Source organism: Syzygium oleosum, unplaced genomic scaffold, assembly GCF_021117445.2.
Source record: "Syzygium oleosum isolate NSW1041296 unplaced genomic scaffold, Sole_v2.1 Sole_v2.06, whole genome shotgun sequence".
NCBI lineage: Eukaryota > Viridiplantae > Streptophyta > Magnoliopsida > Myrtales > Myrtaceae > Syzygium > Syzygium oleosum.
Window position 1 is genome coordinate 8,843,064 of NW_026607490.1, and position 18,507 is coordinate 8,861,570.

Genomic DNA, 18,507 nt, shown 5'->3' on the forward strand with positions numbered 1-18,507 from the left:
TTCAAGGATCACGTTGAATAAATTAAAAGTTCAAGGACCACATTGCATATTAAGTCAAAGTTCATGAACCATTTGTGTCATTATATTTTTGTTCAAAATGGTATATGGTTCATGCACTAGTTCCCAGAAAACCAACTTGTTTCTTGTTGAAATTTTCCACGGTTGACAGATAACAGGCGGAGTTTGGACAATATATGTCGTCGTTACCTTGACCAATATGCAATAAGAGTTCAAATAATAATACTCTCCTGATCCTCCGGGACACGTGTACGACATTTATCAGTCGGTCCATCTTATATAGTATCATCCACATTTATGGAATACTACAAATGCTCATGAAAGGACAACCATCTACGTTTAAGCGTGCGTTTTCTTTTCAAGCCATCAATTTCTTTCTGAAATGTTACGGACGTCTCGAATTTTGGTCCGTGAGCGAAACGCATAATACATGGATATAATCAGGTACTATATATAAATATAAGAGTAATCATCAGGTCCATTGTCCGGCATAATGAATTTTTTACGTACGTTTTGTCCAATGATGAATGCATAGAAAAATCTTACACCGACAACGAACTTAATAGACATCCTAGATAGTTAGTGAGCTCGTGATTTTTTCCTTCATTTGGAAATGGTGGAACAATATCTAGCCTACTTATGGTAGCGCCACCGTATTATAAAAAAGAAATATATCCTGGCAACTAAAGATCAATTGCAATTCAATTTGCCAACGTACTTAGCATTCCTACATTACATGTTAAATACTAACTTGTGTATATTTGACATACCGGCGCCGTAGATCATCTCTGTACATAATTCTAACATGTTGTACGCACGTATATACCTTTAATATTCTGGAACATCGTAGTTCATTCATGTTTCTTCGGTGCATCAAATTTTCCATACCTTGAGGATTCAAGGTTACTTCACTGTCATTCTAGCCCGTCCCGGTTTCAAATCTTTGGAAATGAAAAGAATATGGCTCTTGCAATTTTCATGATGCATGCGTACTATTGTCCAGCCTTGATGATTGATTTTACAAGATTGATTTTGACGAATTTAGGTTGGGCTTTGCCGAAAATCCTCAGGCCCAAAGTCATCAATCGAGGCTGGATGGGCCCAATGTCTGTTCAGAAAAAACTGCAAATGAAATCATAAAAATTGCTCTTTCTTCTAATCGTGGATACGATCCAATACGTTGAATGAACACTCATTATTAACACTTAGATGCTTGATGAGTTGAAGCACGCGTATTATGGATAGAGAAACTATGGTAAATTACAATGAGTTTTTACTTTTGTACAAGTAAAGAACTTACTTATCGAATGTACTGGCCATGCTACCAGCCTGAAGTCAATAACAACTGCATGTGTCTTGTATTTCTGAAAAAGTAAAATTCTAGTTTGGTCAGTGAACTAGCATTTTTTCTCCTAATCAAAACCTCAAACTTTTTCTCAATCAAGTTCTTGGATTCCCAAGACTCTTTCTAATTAATCGAGTCTCTCAAACTCCTAAGCCGGTTAATTGAAGCGGATGTATCTGTTGGAGCGGGCAAGATCTAGCGTGAAAAGAAGTTTTGCTACTGAGAACTATCAACTAATGTATGGGACTAAAAACACAGAAGATAAGAGTCCATAATCAAATTTGGAGTAACGAGCACTCGTTGGGTCCAACAGACGCGTCAATCTCAATCAACTCTTGTTGGGGAAGGTCCGGTGGTCATTTTAATGAGTCTAGGGACCTCAGGTTGAGTGTTTCGGATGCTTCCGGACCAATCCAGAAGAGGCATTGGGTTCATTCTTGGGGAAAACGTATTCCTTTTCTTGGTATGTAAAGCCATGACATTTTTCAGACACGCCCACCGTCGATAATTGCTTTATGCCAGTGTGATGCCATGAACAGGAGACGTAGATTTGTAAACCTGCACAATTCAGATGAGCAAATGAAGTTAGTTTTAAGCAAATAAACCTACATAGTTTCAATTAGATTTGTAAACTGTTCGTGAACAGCTTAGAGAAACGAACACTGTGCATGATGGTGACAGTGAGAGGAAGAGAGAGAGAGAAAGAAGATATAACAGTACAAAGTCCTCTCCATTTTCACTCTTGCTCCAGTTTTCGAGTTCTTTCGCACCTGCATTTTCTTCTTCGTTTCCGGCCACCATCACTCCCTTTCCTTTAGCTAAAGCTTTTCCTTTAGCTGATGGGGCCATTTTCCAGATTTATCTAAGCCGAAGCAGCTCTCTCCAGTGCTCTCCTTCACCTTCTTTCTCGGCTTGGATTCTATCCATGGGGGGCTCATCGTCTTCTTGGATTCTCGGTTGGGAGAGAGAGAGAGAGAGAGAGAGAGAGAGAGAGAGAGAGAGAGAGAGATTGCAGCAGAGGAGAAGGTGCAGAGAGACAGTGGGGAACAGAAAGTGACGGAGGGTGGAGGCTAGAGAGAGTAAAGGTGAAGAGTGGGCCGCCCCCTTTGAACTTGTGGCGATCAATGAAAGGAGTGGTGGTGGGAGGCTGACGTAGAGGGACAGGAGTGCAATATCAATCATCAGTCTATAAGAAGACACGCATGCACATGCACGCTTCGAAAAAGCCAACACCACAACAACTGCTTTCCATCTCCCGCTTCCCTTGCCCCGTTCACCCCCAAGCCCACACCATGCCGGAAACTGCGTCGCACGTCGCCGACGACCATGACGACAAGCCCCACGTGGCGGTCCTGGCGAACTCGGGGCTCGGCCACGTCATCCCCCTCCTCGAGTTCGCGAAGCGCCTTGTCGTCGGCCACGGCTTCCGCGTCACCTTCCTCGTGGTCACCACCGTCGACCCGACCCCAGCTCAAGACCAGCTACTAAATGCGCCAGGCCTCCCGCATGACCTGCACGTGCTCGGCCTCCCGGCCGTCGACACCGCCTCCATCGTCCCGGAAGACTGCCGTGTCCTCACCCGCATATGCTTCGTCGTCGAAGCAAGCCTCAAGAGCCTCGAAGCCACGCTCATCGAGCTGAGCCCGAAGGTGCTAGTTGTAGACTTATTCTGCACTCAAGCCTTCGACGTCGCTGGCAAGCTCAGCATCCCGACCTACTCGTTCTTCACGTCGTCGGCCACGATGCTCGCGTTCTCGTTGTACCTGCCGACGCTCGACCGCGAGGTGACGGGCGAACTGGTGGACCTGCCAGGGCTGGTCCGGGTCCCTGGTTGCCCGTCGATCCGACCGGACGACCTGCTGGACCAGGTGAAGGACCGAAAAAACGAGGAGTACCGGTGGTACCTGTACCACGTCAGCCGGTTGCCGACGGCAGCCGGGATCTTCCTGAACACCTGGGAGGGCCTCGAGCCAGGTGCGCTCCGGGCGCTGAGCGAGGACTCCTTCTATAGGCAGGTGCCGGTTCCACCGGTCCACGCGATCGGGCCGCTCGTGCACGGCGATGGTGACACGGAGGGGCTGCGCTCGACGGATGCCGAGTGCCTCACGTGGCTGGACGGGCAACCGGAAGAGTCGGTCGTGCTGGTGTCGCTGGGAAGCGGCGGGACGCTGACGAGGGAGCAGCAGGTGGAGATGGCCTGGGGTCTGGAGCTGAGCCAACAGAGGTTCTTGTGGATCGTTCGGAAGCCCACGGATGCCTCTGCCTCGGGTAAGACCAAGAAACTCCTCAGTGAGAGCGTGTCGCGTATGTTCTTATTTGGCCAACGAGACAATATCTGAATTTCCTGACAAAATAAGAATTATCATCTCGATATCGAATTAAGCAATAATTCGAATAATTTGAGGTAATTTCAAATGTTAATGTAACAGCCGAGGGTCAAAACCACCTCAAATTTTCTTTCCTATTATAAGGTGGGTTTTTGAGCAAATGATTATGAGTGACCTATCGCTTATTTTGTATAAGATTTTGCTAGAATATCAGTTTTTGGACCACTGGAAAATAACAACATATTATGAATCACAAATTCTTGAAAACGTAAACCCTATAACAATTTATAATTATTTATTTATGATTAAGAACATACTGTAAATCTCACAGTAGATTAATTATCACTTAATCATTTATCTTTTGTATATGATTCCAATTAGAATATAAGTGTACCTTAAGGTTGCTCTAAATGAAGGACGTAATTTGCTCACATAATTTACTTCATCCAAACCAAGAGATTGCTAATATTTTATCCGCCTAATTTTAGATTAGATTTTTTATCTTAATTTCTCTTTTTTTTCTGCATTTACAGTTGCGTGCTTGGCAACTGGGAATATTCCTTGACTTTGTTATCACTTGCTCTACCGAAATGCTACATAAAGTGCCAAATCTCGACAGAAAATAATGATGTGACAAAACGAAAACAGAAAGGGGTTTTGTTAATTACCCGACATATCTGTCATACATCTCATATGAAAAGTAGTTCCCATGAAAAGCGAGAGAGCAATCATTTCAGGGACTGGTAAAGGCTGAAAGAGGGAATGCATTCAGTGTACCAAAAGTCAGGGTTTCGTAGGGCTTTCTAGAGAGAGGTGAATAAGGGGGGAGACCAACCATTTTATGCATCAAATAAAGTGCAAGTTGACATCTAGCTGGTATTCCACACACGATGATATTTGTTCTAGGTGACCGTTGAATCAAACCGGTATGGTGCATATAATCTATATTGATAATACTTTTAACTGATACATTAAGTTGATGATCCTTTAATCTCAATTTGTGCATCTATTGACTGTTCTTTTAATCGCATCATGAAACATGTCCATCTTGATTTCACAATGAAAGAACCCTGGAATATTTGTGCATATCTGTGTGTACACTAGAGACTTACAGTAGTATTTTTAAACTCTATGTATTATCCAATCAACTGAAAGATTAGCAATTTGTCTCAGCTGCGTTTTTCAACGTGGGGAGCGACGAGGAAGACGATCTGACCAAGTATCTACCACAAGGTTTCCAGGAGAAGACTCGAGAGGTAGGCATGGTGGTGTCCTCTTGGGCTGCCCAGGTGGCCATACTGAGCCACCCCTCGATCGGAGCATTCCTATCGCACTGCGGTTGGAACTCATCTGTCGAGAGCTTGGCCAAAGGCGTGCCGATGATAGCCTGGCCGCTCTATGCGGAGCAGAGGACAAACGCAACGATGCTGGTGGAAGATGTCGGCGTTGCCATTAGGCCGTCAATCGAGGGGGGAAGGAAGGTGGTGGGAAGGAAGGAGATCGAGAGGGTGGTGAGGGCCGTGATGAGGGGAGAAGAAGGGAAGAGAATGAGACGTAGGGCTCGAGAGATTAGAGATAGCTCGGTCGAGAGCATGACCCGTGGCGGGTCGTCTCAAGCATCGCTTGCCGTTGTGTGTGAAGATTGGAAGACGAAGTCCAGAGGATGCGAGGAAGAGCTTTGTGCGGATCGTGCTTCGTAGATTGCGTTTGTGTTCTTCTACGAGGACATACAGCAAGAATGGAGCTCATAACTTTGGATGTCATATCCTTTTTGGACGTGAGACAATAAGATTTCATGTTCGAGAGTCGTAATAAAGATATTTTATTCTTAATTGAAAAGGACAAAAGTCCGTCTGTACGCCTATTGCTTCGCAATTATTATTATTATTATTATTATTGGTAATCGAGGATCCGCCATCATTCCCCGGGGATGAGCGCACACAGGTAATCGGGGCGCCTATACCTCGGGGAGACTAAATTCAAAGAACCCACCGCTGTGGCCCCCACTTAAATTACTTTAACCGAGCTATGATTCGAACCCATAACCCTCTCGGGGAAGGAAAGCTCCCACCAACTCGGCCATGCGCAGGTGGGTACTTCGCAATTATTTTTCATCCTTTATTTTCCTAAAATCCTAGAAAGATAAATTATGTTGTCTTGAGAAACATCCCAATTATATTAAGCCCCAGATTGATCCCAAAGTCTTAGCACCTCAAACATTATATTCACTCACCCACTGGGCAAGGGAATTGGGTGGGATAGAGTGGGGAGATGTATGGTTTGACACTCATTCTCTGCAAAGAGAGAGAGAGAGAGAGAGAGAGAGAGAGAGAGAGAGAGAGAGAGAGAGAGAGAGGACATACAAAAATAAAATAAAATAAAACATTATAGTCACTCATTATCAACCATATACGGCCGCTGCCGGCCATCGCTCCGCAGCAATGAATTAAGGTGTGTTTGGGACCACATTATCAAGTTCTTTGGGCCTCTAAAAGGCCTAAAAGGGGCTATGCCCAGAAGAATATCAAAACTAATGCATGTATTCAGTCCCCTAATAAGGTCTCTCCCAATCCTTACTCAATCTGGATCGACTTTTATCATCCAGCTTTAATATTTGTTCAAGGCATAAGGCTTCGGATCTCAATTTCTGATACACAAGGTCCTTATAGAGGCGAGCGTAGAGCATACCACCAAGATGAGGTGCTATCTTACCGTTCTAAAGTCTTTAATATTAGACAGGTATTTAAAGGGAAGGAAAGAGTGGTATTAGCCTTGCATTATATTCAAGGACGCTGGTTTATTTCTAGGAGGCTCTCTTGCCTCTGAAGCGTTACTAACCATGCCTTATAGGCAAAAGGAAAAGAAAAAACAAACTTACATCAATAATGTAACATATGGCCAACAAGCACCAATAGTACAACATATGGCACACAAACACTAAAAGTTCTTGTCATTGCTGTCTGATGATGGAGTGGAGCAACCAGTCTCATGCATCTTTTCCGTGCGTCTGATAATTCCTTCCCATTCCATTTCTTTCCTTCGTTCTTCAAAGCTCTTATGATTGGCAAGGGTGTAGGAGGATGAGCATGAAGCCTACGGATTACACATCCTGTCCGTAGGATACTAAGTCCAACCTGCAAGTTACCTATTCAGGATAGGTTTGTTCCCCATCAGAGACAGTAATTTGGAGAATCCTATTTAGAGTTCTAGATTGCTGAAAAGCAAAACTCACAGATGTGAGTCTACACAGTGAAACTTTTTAGTATGGTCTTCATAGTCAAACTTTTCAGTATGATATATTCTTTCCCTTCACAATTCTATCCTTCCTTTCAGGAAAAAAAAAAATTGGATTCGATTTTATTCTTTGTCTGCTTACCAGCAATGGTTAGTAGGTAAAATGAAAGGAAAAAAATTCATCCCAGTCAAACAATATGATCATTGAGAAGTTCTGGTATCATTTTATTGACAATCTTAAGATAAATCTTGAGTCAAGTTCTAGAAATATTAAAATGTATCACGATGAGGTTTCTCTGTTGTTAATTAACAACAAAATAACCAAAATGGAAAATTTATTTTCTTTACAAATGAAAATGTGAAAATTTAACAATGAATTATGACGAGGAGAGTGTGTTTAAGACCTCACCTTATTTGCTGAATCGATTGGTTTCGGTCGATTCTCCTACTGCAAAAGAGTTTATCAAGGATTTATTAAAAGAAGAGGAACAGTATGTTATTTCTTTTTCAAAAGGTACCTATGCGCTGGTGGCCATCCGTGTTTATGTGTTGGGATTAGTCTTCAGCAGTGTAAAAGAATCATCGGTTGTTAAGCTCTTTACTTTGATAGACCAACTGGATGCTGCTGTACGAGTTCAATCCCAAATTGAAAGGTCGTGTAATAAAGTAGTTTATAAAGAGAAGGACAAAGACGTGGTTGATTCTGAATCAACAGAGGGTGAGATAAGGGAAAAGAAAGTCAATGGAGAAGCTTTTGCAATTGGGACCGGCTTGGTCAGATTTTTGCTGGAGAGAGAGTTGATAACTTCGTCAACGGAGGTGAATTTTAATTCGATCCTTGATAAGAAAATTCATTTCCCTTTGCCATGTTATGCTACGTGCAATTTTGACTTCAATCTCCTGCCCATGAAACTCAATCTGTGCAACAGTATAGGTGCACTGTACAGCGGCAAAAACTCACTCGTGCCCTTTGAGGTCAACAGCACACTTTTGCATTTCATTAAGGAACGACGTTTCTCTTTAGAGGAAGCTGGTCTTCTTATGCCGTGTAAACTAGCCAACATTAACATGACAACAGCCTGTTTGAAAACTGCTTGTAGGCTAGACTACTTGCTACCAGGTGTGCAGAGCGCTAGGTATGAGGATTTCTTATTAAACTAGCATCAGCATTAGAGGGTTATACTTTTTATCTTCCAGCTTTCACGGATTTCCGCGGTAGAATGTACCGCGCTGGAGTCTTGCATAATCATGAGCGAGATTTATCAAAAAGTCTTGTTAACTTCAATAGTAAACAGTATGAAAAAAACAAGTGACCCACGCATGCTACGTGATCATTTAGCCAGTGCTGCATCCTTTTAAGTATACTTTCTCTACGAACAATGACTCTTCTGGTTGGTATAAAAGCGTGAAGTCTAAATTCAGTAATAAACCCAAAAGTCTTATTCAGTTTGCCTTGAATGCTAGTGATCAATTTCAGTTTATGTCCAAGGTACTGACTATCCAATCTTGGGATTTAGTTGAATTGTGTAAACAACCAGCAAGTCAGGGTGCGTCTGCGTTCGCGTCTGCTTATCAAATTATCTATTGTTTAACATAGATACGGCTAAGCTAACGAATCTTATTCCCACTGATGATGGATTGTACTAGATATGTATCTATCTTTGCAAAAAGAACTCCTTTTCCTAGAAGATAAATTTGTAAATTCAATTATGGAAGTAAAAAAAGAATTTATGACAAGAAAGCTTGTCAAAAGCATTTTCATGCCATTGATATATGGCAAGACACTTATTGGCATCAATAATGATATAAAGCTCACCTTCGGTTCATATCTCGATGGAAAGAATTGTATAAAACTAATTCAAAATTGCAATGACTTTTTTTGCATGAAATTTATTGATATTGTGAGTTTAACAAAGTTGATTAGAAAAATTGCTTGGTTTTGTTCAGCAATTAATAAACCTGTCATTTAAACACCGATTACTATTTTACTATACAGGATTATATGTGTAGTGTATCAGAAAATATTCAGACTTATAATCGATTAACCAATAAAAGACATCGTGTTACTCTCAAAATTCCTACCACAAAAAGGAATAAGCGCAAAACGCAAGTGTCTACTTTTGCTAACCTTATTAATCAAAAAGATGCTTTTACAGCAATGAAGGTCTTGAATGAATTATTGAATAATGGAGCAACCGTGTACACGGTACATGATAATTTTGTAACCACTTTTCCTTTTGCTAAAGATGTGTACAAAATATATACTGATAAATTTATCAAACTGGTTCTCCAATTCAATTTATCAACAAATTCTTTTATACGAATATGATCTATCCTATAAATTATTTTGATTTCTCGTAAGAGAAACTGAAAAATTCTAAACGAAAGTTCTTCAATTGAATAAGTTATTGAGTCTCTTAAGGGGTAAGATAGATGAACCTATTCATTGGGTTAAGAATCCAATTCCACTTGAGCAACTAAAATATTTCCTAGTTTTGAATATACCAGTGGAAATGGTCCCTAATGAAAGGGAGAAATTGGAAAGTAAGATCGATGATATAGGTCAGTATTACGATATATATGTAACGAATGTGTGCAGAAGTAATGAAAAATATGTGCAAAAAGTAGGAATAAGTCATTCAGAGAAGTGGAATCGATTTAAAAAACTAGGGTTAATATTACGAAAAATCCTAAATTGGTACACCTTTGACAAATTTATCCCAAACTAATTTTTTGACCACCAAAAGCCCCAAATTAATACATTTGTAACAAATTTATCCTCCATTAAATTGAATTAATACAAAAAAATCCCAAACTAGTACACATGGGACAAATGGAGGGAAAAATCCCAAACTAGTATATTTGTCAACTGCCATGTGTTTATTTAACTAAGTAATTTGACAGTAAAATTTAACGGAAACTAACGGAGGGTAAATTTATCACAGGTGTACCAGTTTGGGGTTTTTCGTGGTAATAACCCAAAAAACTAATACAAAAATGGGATAGTTTCAACTGTAACTAAAGTCTTCCCTACTAAGAGTATTTTAGTAAGGTAGGAAAGATGCGAGGTCGAAGCCAACTAAGAGCTAACACTCTTTTAAGCCTAAGGTCCTTTCATTGCCACATTCCTTCTTTCTTCTTTTATTCATCATCATTAGGGTAAAGAAGTCTGCTTACTAGTCGATGTTATATCGAGAAGTACATGAATTTGCTTAGAACAGTATTAAATAAGGGCAAAGGACTGAAAATTCCTTCTTCGATGAGGATCTCTCGCCCTTCGGATGTAATTGACTCGCTAATTTCAACTGCTGCGCATTCTTATTCTCTTCTTCCGCTTCTCTTCATTCAATGAAATTCACTAATTTCAGGAGGGTTTAGCTTCTCGAAGAGTAGAGCCAATTCCCGCCGAGAGGGGGAGAGATAGAATAGCTCTATCTCTATGTTCCCGAAGAGTCATCCGGCTAAGTCCTGGTCTCGATTCCATTTTTATGCTTGTGTGAGACTTTCTTCCTTTCTTCCCAGAAAGAATGACTCTTAGTCAGATTTAAGAACCCTAGATCTTTCTTTGCTTAAGACAGAGGGTCGACCAAGCCATTCAATGGCATGGCTTCTTCCTAAATCTCAGAGGCTTTTTTCTCTCTGCAAAAGAATAGCCTTTCTCTGAATCTGGCAATCACTCTCTTTCAAGTAGGGTTAAGAAGAAAGTCAAATGAATCTTCTCTCCTAAACCGAACTTTGGTATCTCTTTTTCTTCTTAATCACCCGAAGGCGAGCTAATCTGTCTTGGTACAGCTCCTACTCTTGATCGATTGGCTACAGGGCGTTCAATCAAAGAATAGAATCCGGATACTCATCTCCTTCACTCTTCCTCTGCTCCATTCCTTTCTTTATCACCTCTAGTACCCTAGGCTTCTGACTTATAGGCGAGAAAAGGTTGGCACTTTCCTTATATGTTGGCGAGAATCATAATTATATAGGGTATCAACGCTTAGGAGGCTCTCGATTCCTTGATATCAATAGGAGACGGCATCCTCAGCATGTCTTTTGTTTTTGCGGAATAGTCCATTTCGGTAGTGAGTAAGGCCCTCACAAAAAACTATCGACTAGGAAATCCACCGGAGCAGCCCATATATGAAAAGAAAGATAGGGCTCGATCCCCCCGGGAGAACCCAATCTCTGAAAGGATGGACTGACAAAAATGCATCCGACACAAGATAAAAAAAGAAAACTTTTAGGGTGTAGTAAAGGAATGCTCCTCCTTGTGTCATGGTGTTCACGGCTTTCTCTTTTCTTTCTCTTCAAGTTCCTTTATCTTATTTTTATAAACAGTTATATCTTGACCATCATAATCTTTCACTATTTTCAGTATAGTACCTATCCACATTTTCTTTTCAGCAATATACAATTTGTCTCTTTTGGGATTCTCAGGGATTGCCACTTGGTATAAGTTTGTTTGCTAATACCAATTTTTTTCCAATTAATACAAAAAAGCAAATTAATGTTAATATATTTCATAGGTATAAGAACAGCACGAATGTTATAATTTTTGTACGGCGCTCACTTGAATGTCATAATCTTTTTTTCGCTCACTTAAGTATCACAAATTTGAAAAATCGATCATATAAGTGTAATTGGTGATTTATCTTGCTGGAAAATTTGACATGGATGTCGGTTGTTCTATGTGGCACCACTGATGCCTACGTGGACAGTTTTTGTAATTTATCTAGCTCACTTAAGTGTCACAAATTTGAAAAAATCGACCACTTAAGTGTCATAAATTTAAAAAATCAATCACTTAAGGGTCATCGACAATTTGCCTCGCCAGAAAATCTACTGCCGACCTTGCCTAGATCTAGTGAAAGCCTTCACGGCTCCGCCGGCCGCTTCGTTCACTGGATTTGGGCGAGGGCTTGCGCGCCCTCGTCTAGCAAGATCCGGTGAGGTTCTCGCGGCCCTCGCCCAGAGCAAGTGAGGGTCGATCGACCCTCACTTGTGGCTAGCGAGGGTTGCCGGCCCTCGCCTGTGGCCGGTGAGGGTTGGTCGGCGACCCTTGTTGGCCCTAACTTCAAAAAAAATAAGAGAAAAGGAAAAAAAAAGAAAAAAATCATAAAAAAATTCAAAAAATTATTAAATATTATTAAAAAATATCCAGGTTAGCGTCACGTGGCTGATCGGCGTCCATGTCAGTGATTTTCAGCCAAAATTGGCCAAATGAACTCAATTAGCTAGAAGGGAAAATGTTGAGGACTCAATTGGTAAAAGTGATTTAAATTTAGGACTTTTTGGATAATTTATCCAATTGTATAAGGTATTCATTTGTATATATATTACATGAGATATGAACTGTACATCGTATTATTTCTAATTTATGCTAATAGTTCGGTCAAATTTGTTTGTACGTTTGATGATCATTATTCGTCAGTGGTTTTTAAAAGGTTATTTTCTATTTCCACGTCCACCTACATAGTTGTACTGCAGGTGAAGTACTTGTTAACCCGCGAGTCATTTTCGAACCTACTAAAACAACTCACCTCGTTGTCATTAATATATTACTTTTATGTTGCACCAAATATCATAATTAATGATGCGGTATGAGAATTTGAGGTCCCACCATCAGCACCAGCTCTTGCCTGTCGGCATATTTGACCGGGAGGACAGTTGGCGTAGTTAAAATATTACAATATTAAAATACATCTTCATCTAATTTCCTAAATTTTCAAAACTGTTGATAATCATTCTATAAAATCTTACATTATGTCAAAGTTAGAGATTATACGTTCAAATATTTGCTTGACTTATATATATTTTTACGCTTTGTCTTCAGCTAGAGTCCAGCTTACGCTTGAGGGTGAGTGCTAAAATATGTAAATATTAAATCACGACTTTATGTAACAGTTTAAATTTTTAGAATAGCTGGCTGTGATTCCACAATATATAACAGGACTGTTGTTTACTAATAAGGAACTCCAAATGCCAACATATAACTATTCATATTTTCGGACATTGAATATAATGAACATTGTTAGACACTTGCCATAAGCTTGTAACTATATCTCCACATTGTAGGGCACTTTTTTCTTTTCAAAAATATTTCTTGTACACGCGTGCATGTCTCTAAGCCGCCCATTCCAGTCGCAATTGAATATGCAATGAAACAGATATATACAAAACAAACAGACAATACAAGATTGAAGGAAGGTTGGATCACTTGAATTCACTTTCTCTGCAGCAACATCATGCTCCATTCTTTGGCTTCCTTAATTTTCCGCTCGCAATCACTGACAAATGTTGTCTGCTCACTTGCATGGATATCAATCTGGCAAAATGTGGCAAAATGCTTGCATTTGTTGTTGATGAGACTGTAGTTGCCAAAAGCATTGCTGGCGTGAAGCTTGGAAGCCTTATCAATGACTTGATGGGGCAATTTGGTTGTTAAAGATATCAATCCTCCCTGACTGATATATATTAGAGATATCGATCTTCCCTGATTGATAAGATCGATATCTCTAATATATATATCTCTCAGTCAAAGAGGATTGATATCTCTAGCAAGGAAGATGACGACTCACCATGATGGCTGTATAAGCCATAGAACCCATATCTATAAATGTGATCTCCAAGTTTCAGATATTGAGGTCCCACCACTTTCCACATCAACTGCATCAATATCGTCAGTACCTCTTTGATGATCTCCATCACCTCTTGTGGCCCTTTTTACACCCTCTTGGACTCGTGCTAAAGCTGATTTACCTGCAAAAGACCCTCCAACTGAAGAGAAGAACAAGAAAACTCAGGATGAGGAAGCTAATATGATTACCTGCGCTTCCAAAAGGTCGACGCCCGCGATGATGAAAACGGAGGAGAAAGATGGCGTCGTCCGAAGAAGAGCGACGAAAGGAAAAGGAAGAAGTGAGTGAGAAGAAACCGGTTGGACAGCGGTCGATGGCCACGAGGATATTGGAATGAGGAGCGTTGGTCAATGCGTGTGGTCTCTGATGTTGAAATCTTTCCCCTCTTTTTGGCACAACATTTTTTTTTGGTTTTAATGGAGAACGAAATGGAAGTCGCCAAAACAACAAAACCATTTTCAACTTATATATAACTCGTCCAGATGGGATGCAGTCATTGGGGTCCTAAAAGCTCTAAATACACCCCAGCATCTGGTTGAATTGATAAGTGAGTGCATTACTACCCCGAGGTTTTCAGTGAATTTTAATGGCGAACAGGTAGGGTATTTCAGTAGCACTAATGGGCTGAGATAAGGTGATCCTCTTTCTCCATATTTATTTGTTCTAGTAATGGAAATTTTCAATAGAATTGTAAGAGCAAAAGTTGCTGGTTCTTCCTTCAAATACCATTGGCGCTGCAAAACGCAAAGGATTACACACCTTTGCTTCGCTGATGACCTGTTCTTATTTGCCCATGGAGATGTAGACTATGTTCTATGCCTGGTAGAAGCTCTTGAAGAATTCGCCACTCTCACTGGACTGCGATTTAACCCTGACAAATGCCAAATATTTTTCTCTGGGTTAAATGAGGAGGAAAAGCTTCTTATATTGGACCACACCCCTTTTCCCGCAGGTACTCTCCCTATCAAGTACTTGGGTGTTCCTCTTATTACTAAAAGACTCACCCACTCAGATTGCAAAAGCCTTACCGATAAGATATTCAAGAAAATTGAGAGTTGGGGAATGAAGCATATGAGTTATGCGAGTCGGTTACAACTAACCAAATCGGTCCTTATATCTATCTGCACGTACTGGATGCAAATGTTTCTTCTTTCGAAGCAAACTATCTATGAGATTGAGACGAAGATTCGCCACTTCCTATGGGCTGGGTCTTCAACAAACCGTGGATCGCACAAAGTTGCATGTCATGTAGTATGCTCACCCAAAAAGGAAGGAGGGTTAGGATTGCCTGATTTGAACCTATGGAACAAAGTGTTATTAGGGCGCACAATGTGGAATCTTATCAATCATCCATCTTCTTCACTTTGGAGCTCCTGGGTCCATAGTACAAAATGCAGAGGAACCCCATTTTTGCAGATGGACATGAAGGGTAGTATGACCTGGAGTTGGCGATGTCTCCTCAAACTTCGTCATGTCCTAACCCCAGCCATGTCTAATCCAAGATATTGCTGCCATGATGTCTTGGATGAACTTAGACACGAGAGTCCGGCTGTGGAGTGGTATAACTTAATATGGAGTAGCGGCGTTAGCAAACACAATTTTATTAGTTGGTTAGTATGTAGGGATAGGCTTCCGACAGCAGAGATCATATTACGGTGGATGACCTCAGTCGATGTCCAATGTACCTTCTGTAGGGCAAGTATAGAGAACAAGACTCACCTTTTCTTCCAATGCGAATGGACAGGTAGCATCTGGCGCAATATTCTTATGCAACATGGGATCAGGCGTAATGTATGGGGATGGAATGAGGAGCTTCAATGGATGGTTAGAGCAACAAGAGGCAAAGATTTGACAGCGAAACTCCTCAAAATATCTTTCATAGCGACTGTATATTGCACTTGGATGGAGCGCAACCATAGGCGGTTTCAAAACAATCCAACTGACATTCAGATTATTTTGGCGAAGGTGCGGAAAAATGTAAGAGGTAGAGCTTCGCTATACCAAAAAATCAAACCTTCGCAAGCTAATGTTGTTTTAGCTACTTTATGGAGACTTCCTACCTCCATATTCTCGAATTATTGGTACTAATTGTAATGCTGGGGAATGCCCCTAAGCTGCTGTACATCATCTGTTATATACTACTTACATTTTACACCAAAATATATATATATATAACTCGTCCAGCTGTAAAAATTTGTTCCTTGCAAAAATATTTAAAAAAGGAGGAATGAAAATTGTTAAAAACAAGGAAACAAGCTGGGGGCAGCAGGATCACGTGGTAAACTTAGATCGCAAGTTAGAGAAACGCAACACATGCAATTCTAGATCATGCAAAACCTCGTAACAAAGAGATAAAGATGGCCTGAAATATAAGCATTCGTGATTTGACCCGTTGAAGTGGACACATGACTTAATTGGGTTCAGCATAAAACGTTGAGGCACGAGACAAAAGGCAAAGAGCGATACTGTCTATGATTTGGAAAAGCAGAACGCGATCCGGGTGAGCTCTCAAACGTATTGAACCCGTATTCTTCGGATAGCATAGGACAGACAAAACATACAGCCCGATTAATCTCCATAAATAAAAATGGACCGTCTTATTTTATTTATTGTGTTGGTAATGTTCTTGTATTTGCATAATATAGGCGGCAGATACCAACATAATCGGACATAAGTTTCATCGATGGATCAAAAAATAGAAAGAAATTGTCTGCCGGTCAAACGCAGTTAGAGCAATATTTATAACTACAAAAAGTCTAAAGCTGATACGTTCGATCTAGGAAATATATAACTATAAAATTCTAAATCAAAATAGTCTAAAACTGATAAATTCTAAATCAAAATAAACAATTTGTTTGGGATTCCTAAAAATATTAAAGATAAGAAAATAAAAATATACTTTTCTTTTTAATAATACAAAGATGTGGATTTGGCAATTCCCAACACAAGACAAGAATATATAGTAAATTCCACCGTAAAATTGGGTCCATTGGAAAAATTATGTTGTTATCTTGATAAGATGGAATATTAATAGTGCTTGTCGCGACCTTTCCGGAGGTGAACCACCAGGGGAAGGTTAACGGACTTACTAAACGAGAACGAAGGTTTCTCTCACGAGGCAATTGTTCAAGATTAGTGCGAACTCTCCCAAGCCCATCCGACCGCAACTTGGTACTCAATCCATCATGTAATTAATCTTACCTTTTGGAGTCGCCACTAATTAGTTATGGATCGATTAGATACCCAAGTAAAATAAGGGAGCGTATTTTACTTCCACGAACTAGAGATTCAAGGGATTCGGGGACTCGGTACCTTTTCTTTATTTAAATTTTTTTTTTCGAATCAAAGAATTATGTCCAGATAATATTAAGGGTTTGACCTTAGAGTCTAAAGGTCCAAACGCCCTAAAATATCTTGGTTAATGCAAAGAAAATATATAACTAGATAAGCTAAGGTTTTATTGACTAAATGACATGTAGTTAAAATCATGTATTGACAATCCACAAATTTAAACCGATATCTTCCTCACCTTGGTTTGAGCTAACCGCAAGAAATTGACAGTGAACCGCGAAAAGCAACCAAAGATATGCAACAACAATGAACAGCAACGAATGGCAACAAACAATAGCGGACAACAGAAGCGAACAGCGGCAACAGTGGCACAACAGCAATTGCGAATGATGAACAGCAATGATGAATGTTGACACCTATTTTTAATTTGCCCAAAATTAATTGCACAAAATTTAGGAGTTAATTTTATTTAATTCCTAAAACAAAAATATTTCTATTTAAATGCATTGCATATAGAAATTAGGTACATTTGCACTAATAGAGTCTATTATAGAGTTTATTTAAAAAAAAAAAAAAAAAATCGAGTCGGGCCGGGTCGGAGCTGGGCCGACCCGGCCCATTTCTTTTTTTCCTTTTTTCCCCCCGGGCCCGGCCTCTTTTCCTTTTCTTTTTTTCCTTCGCGCGGGCCCGGCCCGCTTTCCTTTCTTTTCTTCTTTCCCCCTCCCCATGTTGGGCCGGCCCGCCAGCCCTTCCTTTCTTCTTCCCCTCGCCGGTCGCTCTCTCGCCCCTGTTCTCCCCTGCTCGAGACGTCACGCCGATGCACGGCGGCGCCGCTCCTCGGCGTCGCTATCCGGCCAGAGGAAGGCCGAGAGAGCACGCCGACGGGACTGGCATTAATTGCCAGTCCCGTCCTCTCTGTTTTCCCGGCCTCTCTCTCCCCCCCTGTTCGCCTCTGCTGCCTCGCTGAACCGGACCCCCCTGCTCTGCACCGGCCTGCCATGGCCACGAAAGTCGTGGGGTGGCGTAGGCCGGTGCAGGCCGTCGTCATTGCCGATGCAACGGAGCCGAGGGACGCCGCCTTAAGGCCAGAGAGAGAGAGAGGCCCCCGGTCGGCCATTTTGGAGAAAAATACAGAGGGATTGTGAGAGCGTGAGCCGGGAGAGACAGGAAGCCTCCGGCAGCCACTGCGCCTCAGCCATCCATCCCCGTCGCCAAGCCGACGACGGCGACACAGAGAGAGAGAGAGTGGGGTCGGCGATTTTCAGAGAAAAACCGAGAGAGAGAGAGAGAGCAGAGAGAGAGGGTAGAGAGAGAGAGAGTGAGTCGAGGTCACACCGGGGCTAAAGAAGAACCAGCAACGGTCGTCGACGCCGCCAGACTAGCCGGAAGCCGCCCAGACGCGCTGTCGACCGGTGAGCCCCCCTCGGCCGCGAAGCTCCCCTGTTTTCCCCTGATTTTTGGCTCGGTTTGGCCGGGACTCGCGCCGGCCGTTTCGCGCGAATCCCGGCCCATACCGTCGTCGATCCCGACTCCTAGTCGCCGTCGGAGATGAACCCAAGCCGCTGGAGTCGACCGGATCGCCGGAGGAGGTCGGAATCCCCCGTTTTTCCACGCGCCCGCCAGGCGTTCGACGAAATGTCTCAACCACGCCGGTTTTTGTTTC

General features: G+C 41.5%; 1 protein-coding gene across 1 annotated transcript; it reads left to right on the forward strand.

The window, feature by feature from the left end:
- The first annotated feature begins 2,225 nt into the window (after positions 1-2,225).
- LOC115690795 (anthocyanidin 3-O-glucosyltransferase 5-like) lies at positions 2,226-5,548 on the forward strand. Its single transcript, XM_030617258.2, has 2 exons — positions 2,226-3,631; positions 4,864-5,548. Exons 1-2 carry the CDS (start codon positions 2,566-2,568, stop codon positions 5,388-5,390), a joined length of 1,593 nt encoding a protein of 530 aa, XP_030473118.2. The 5' UTR covers positions 2,226-2,565; the 3' UTR covers positions 5,391-5,548.
- Positions 5,549-18,507: the final 12,959 nt, after the last annotated feature.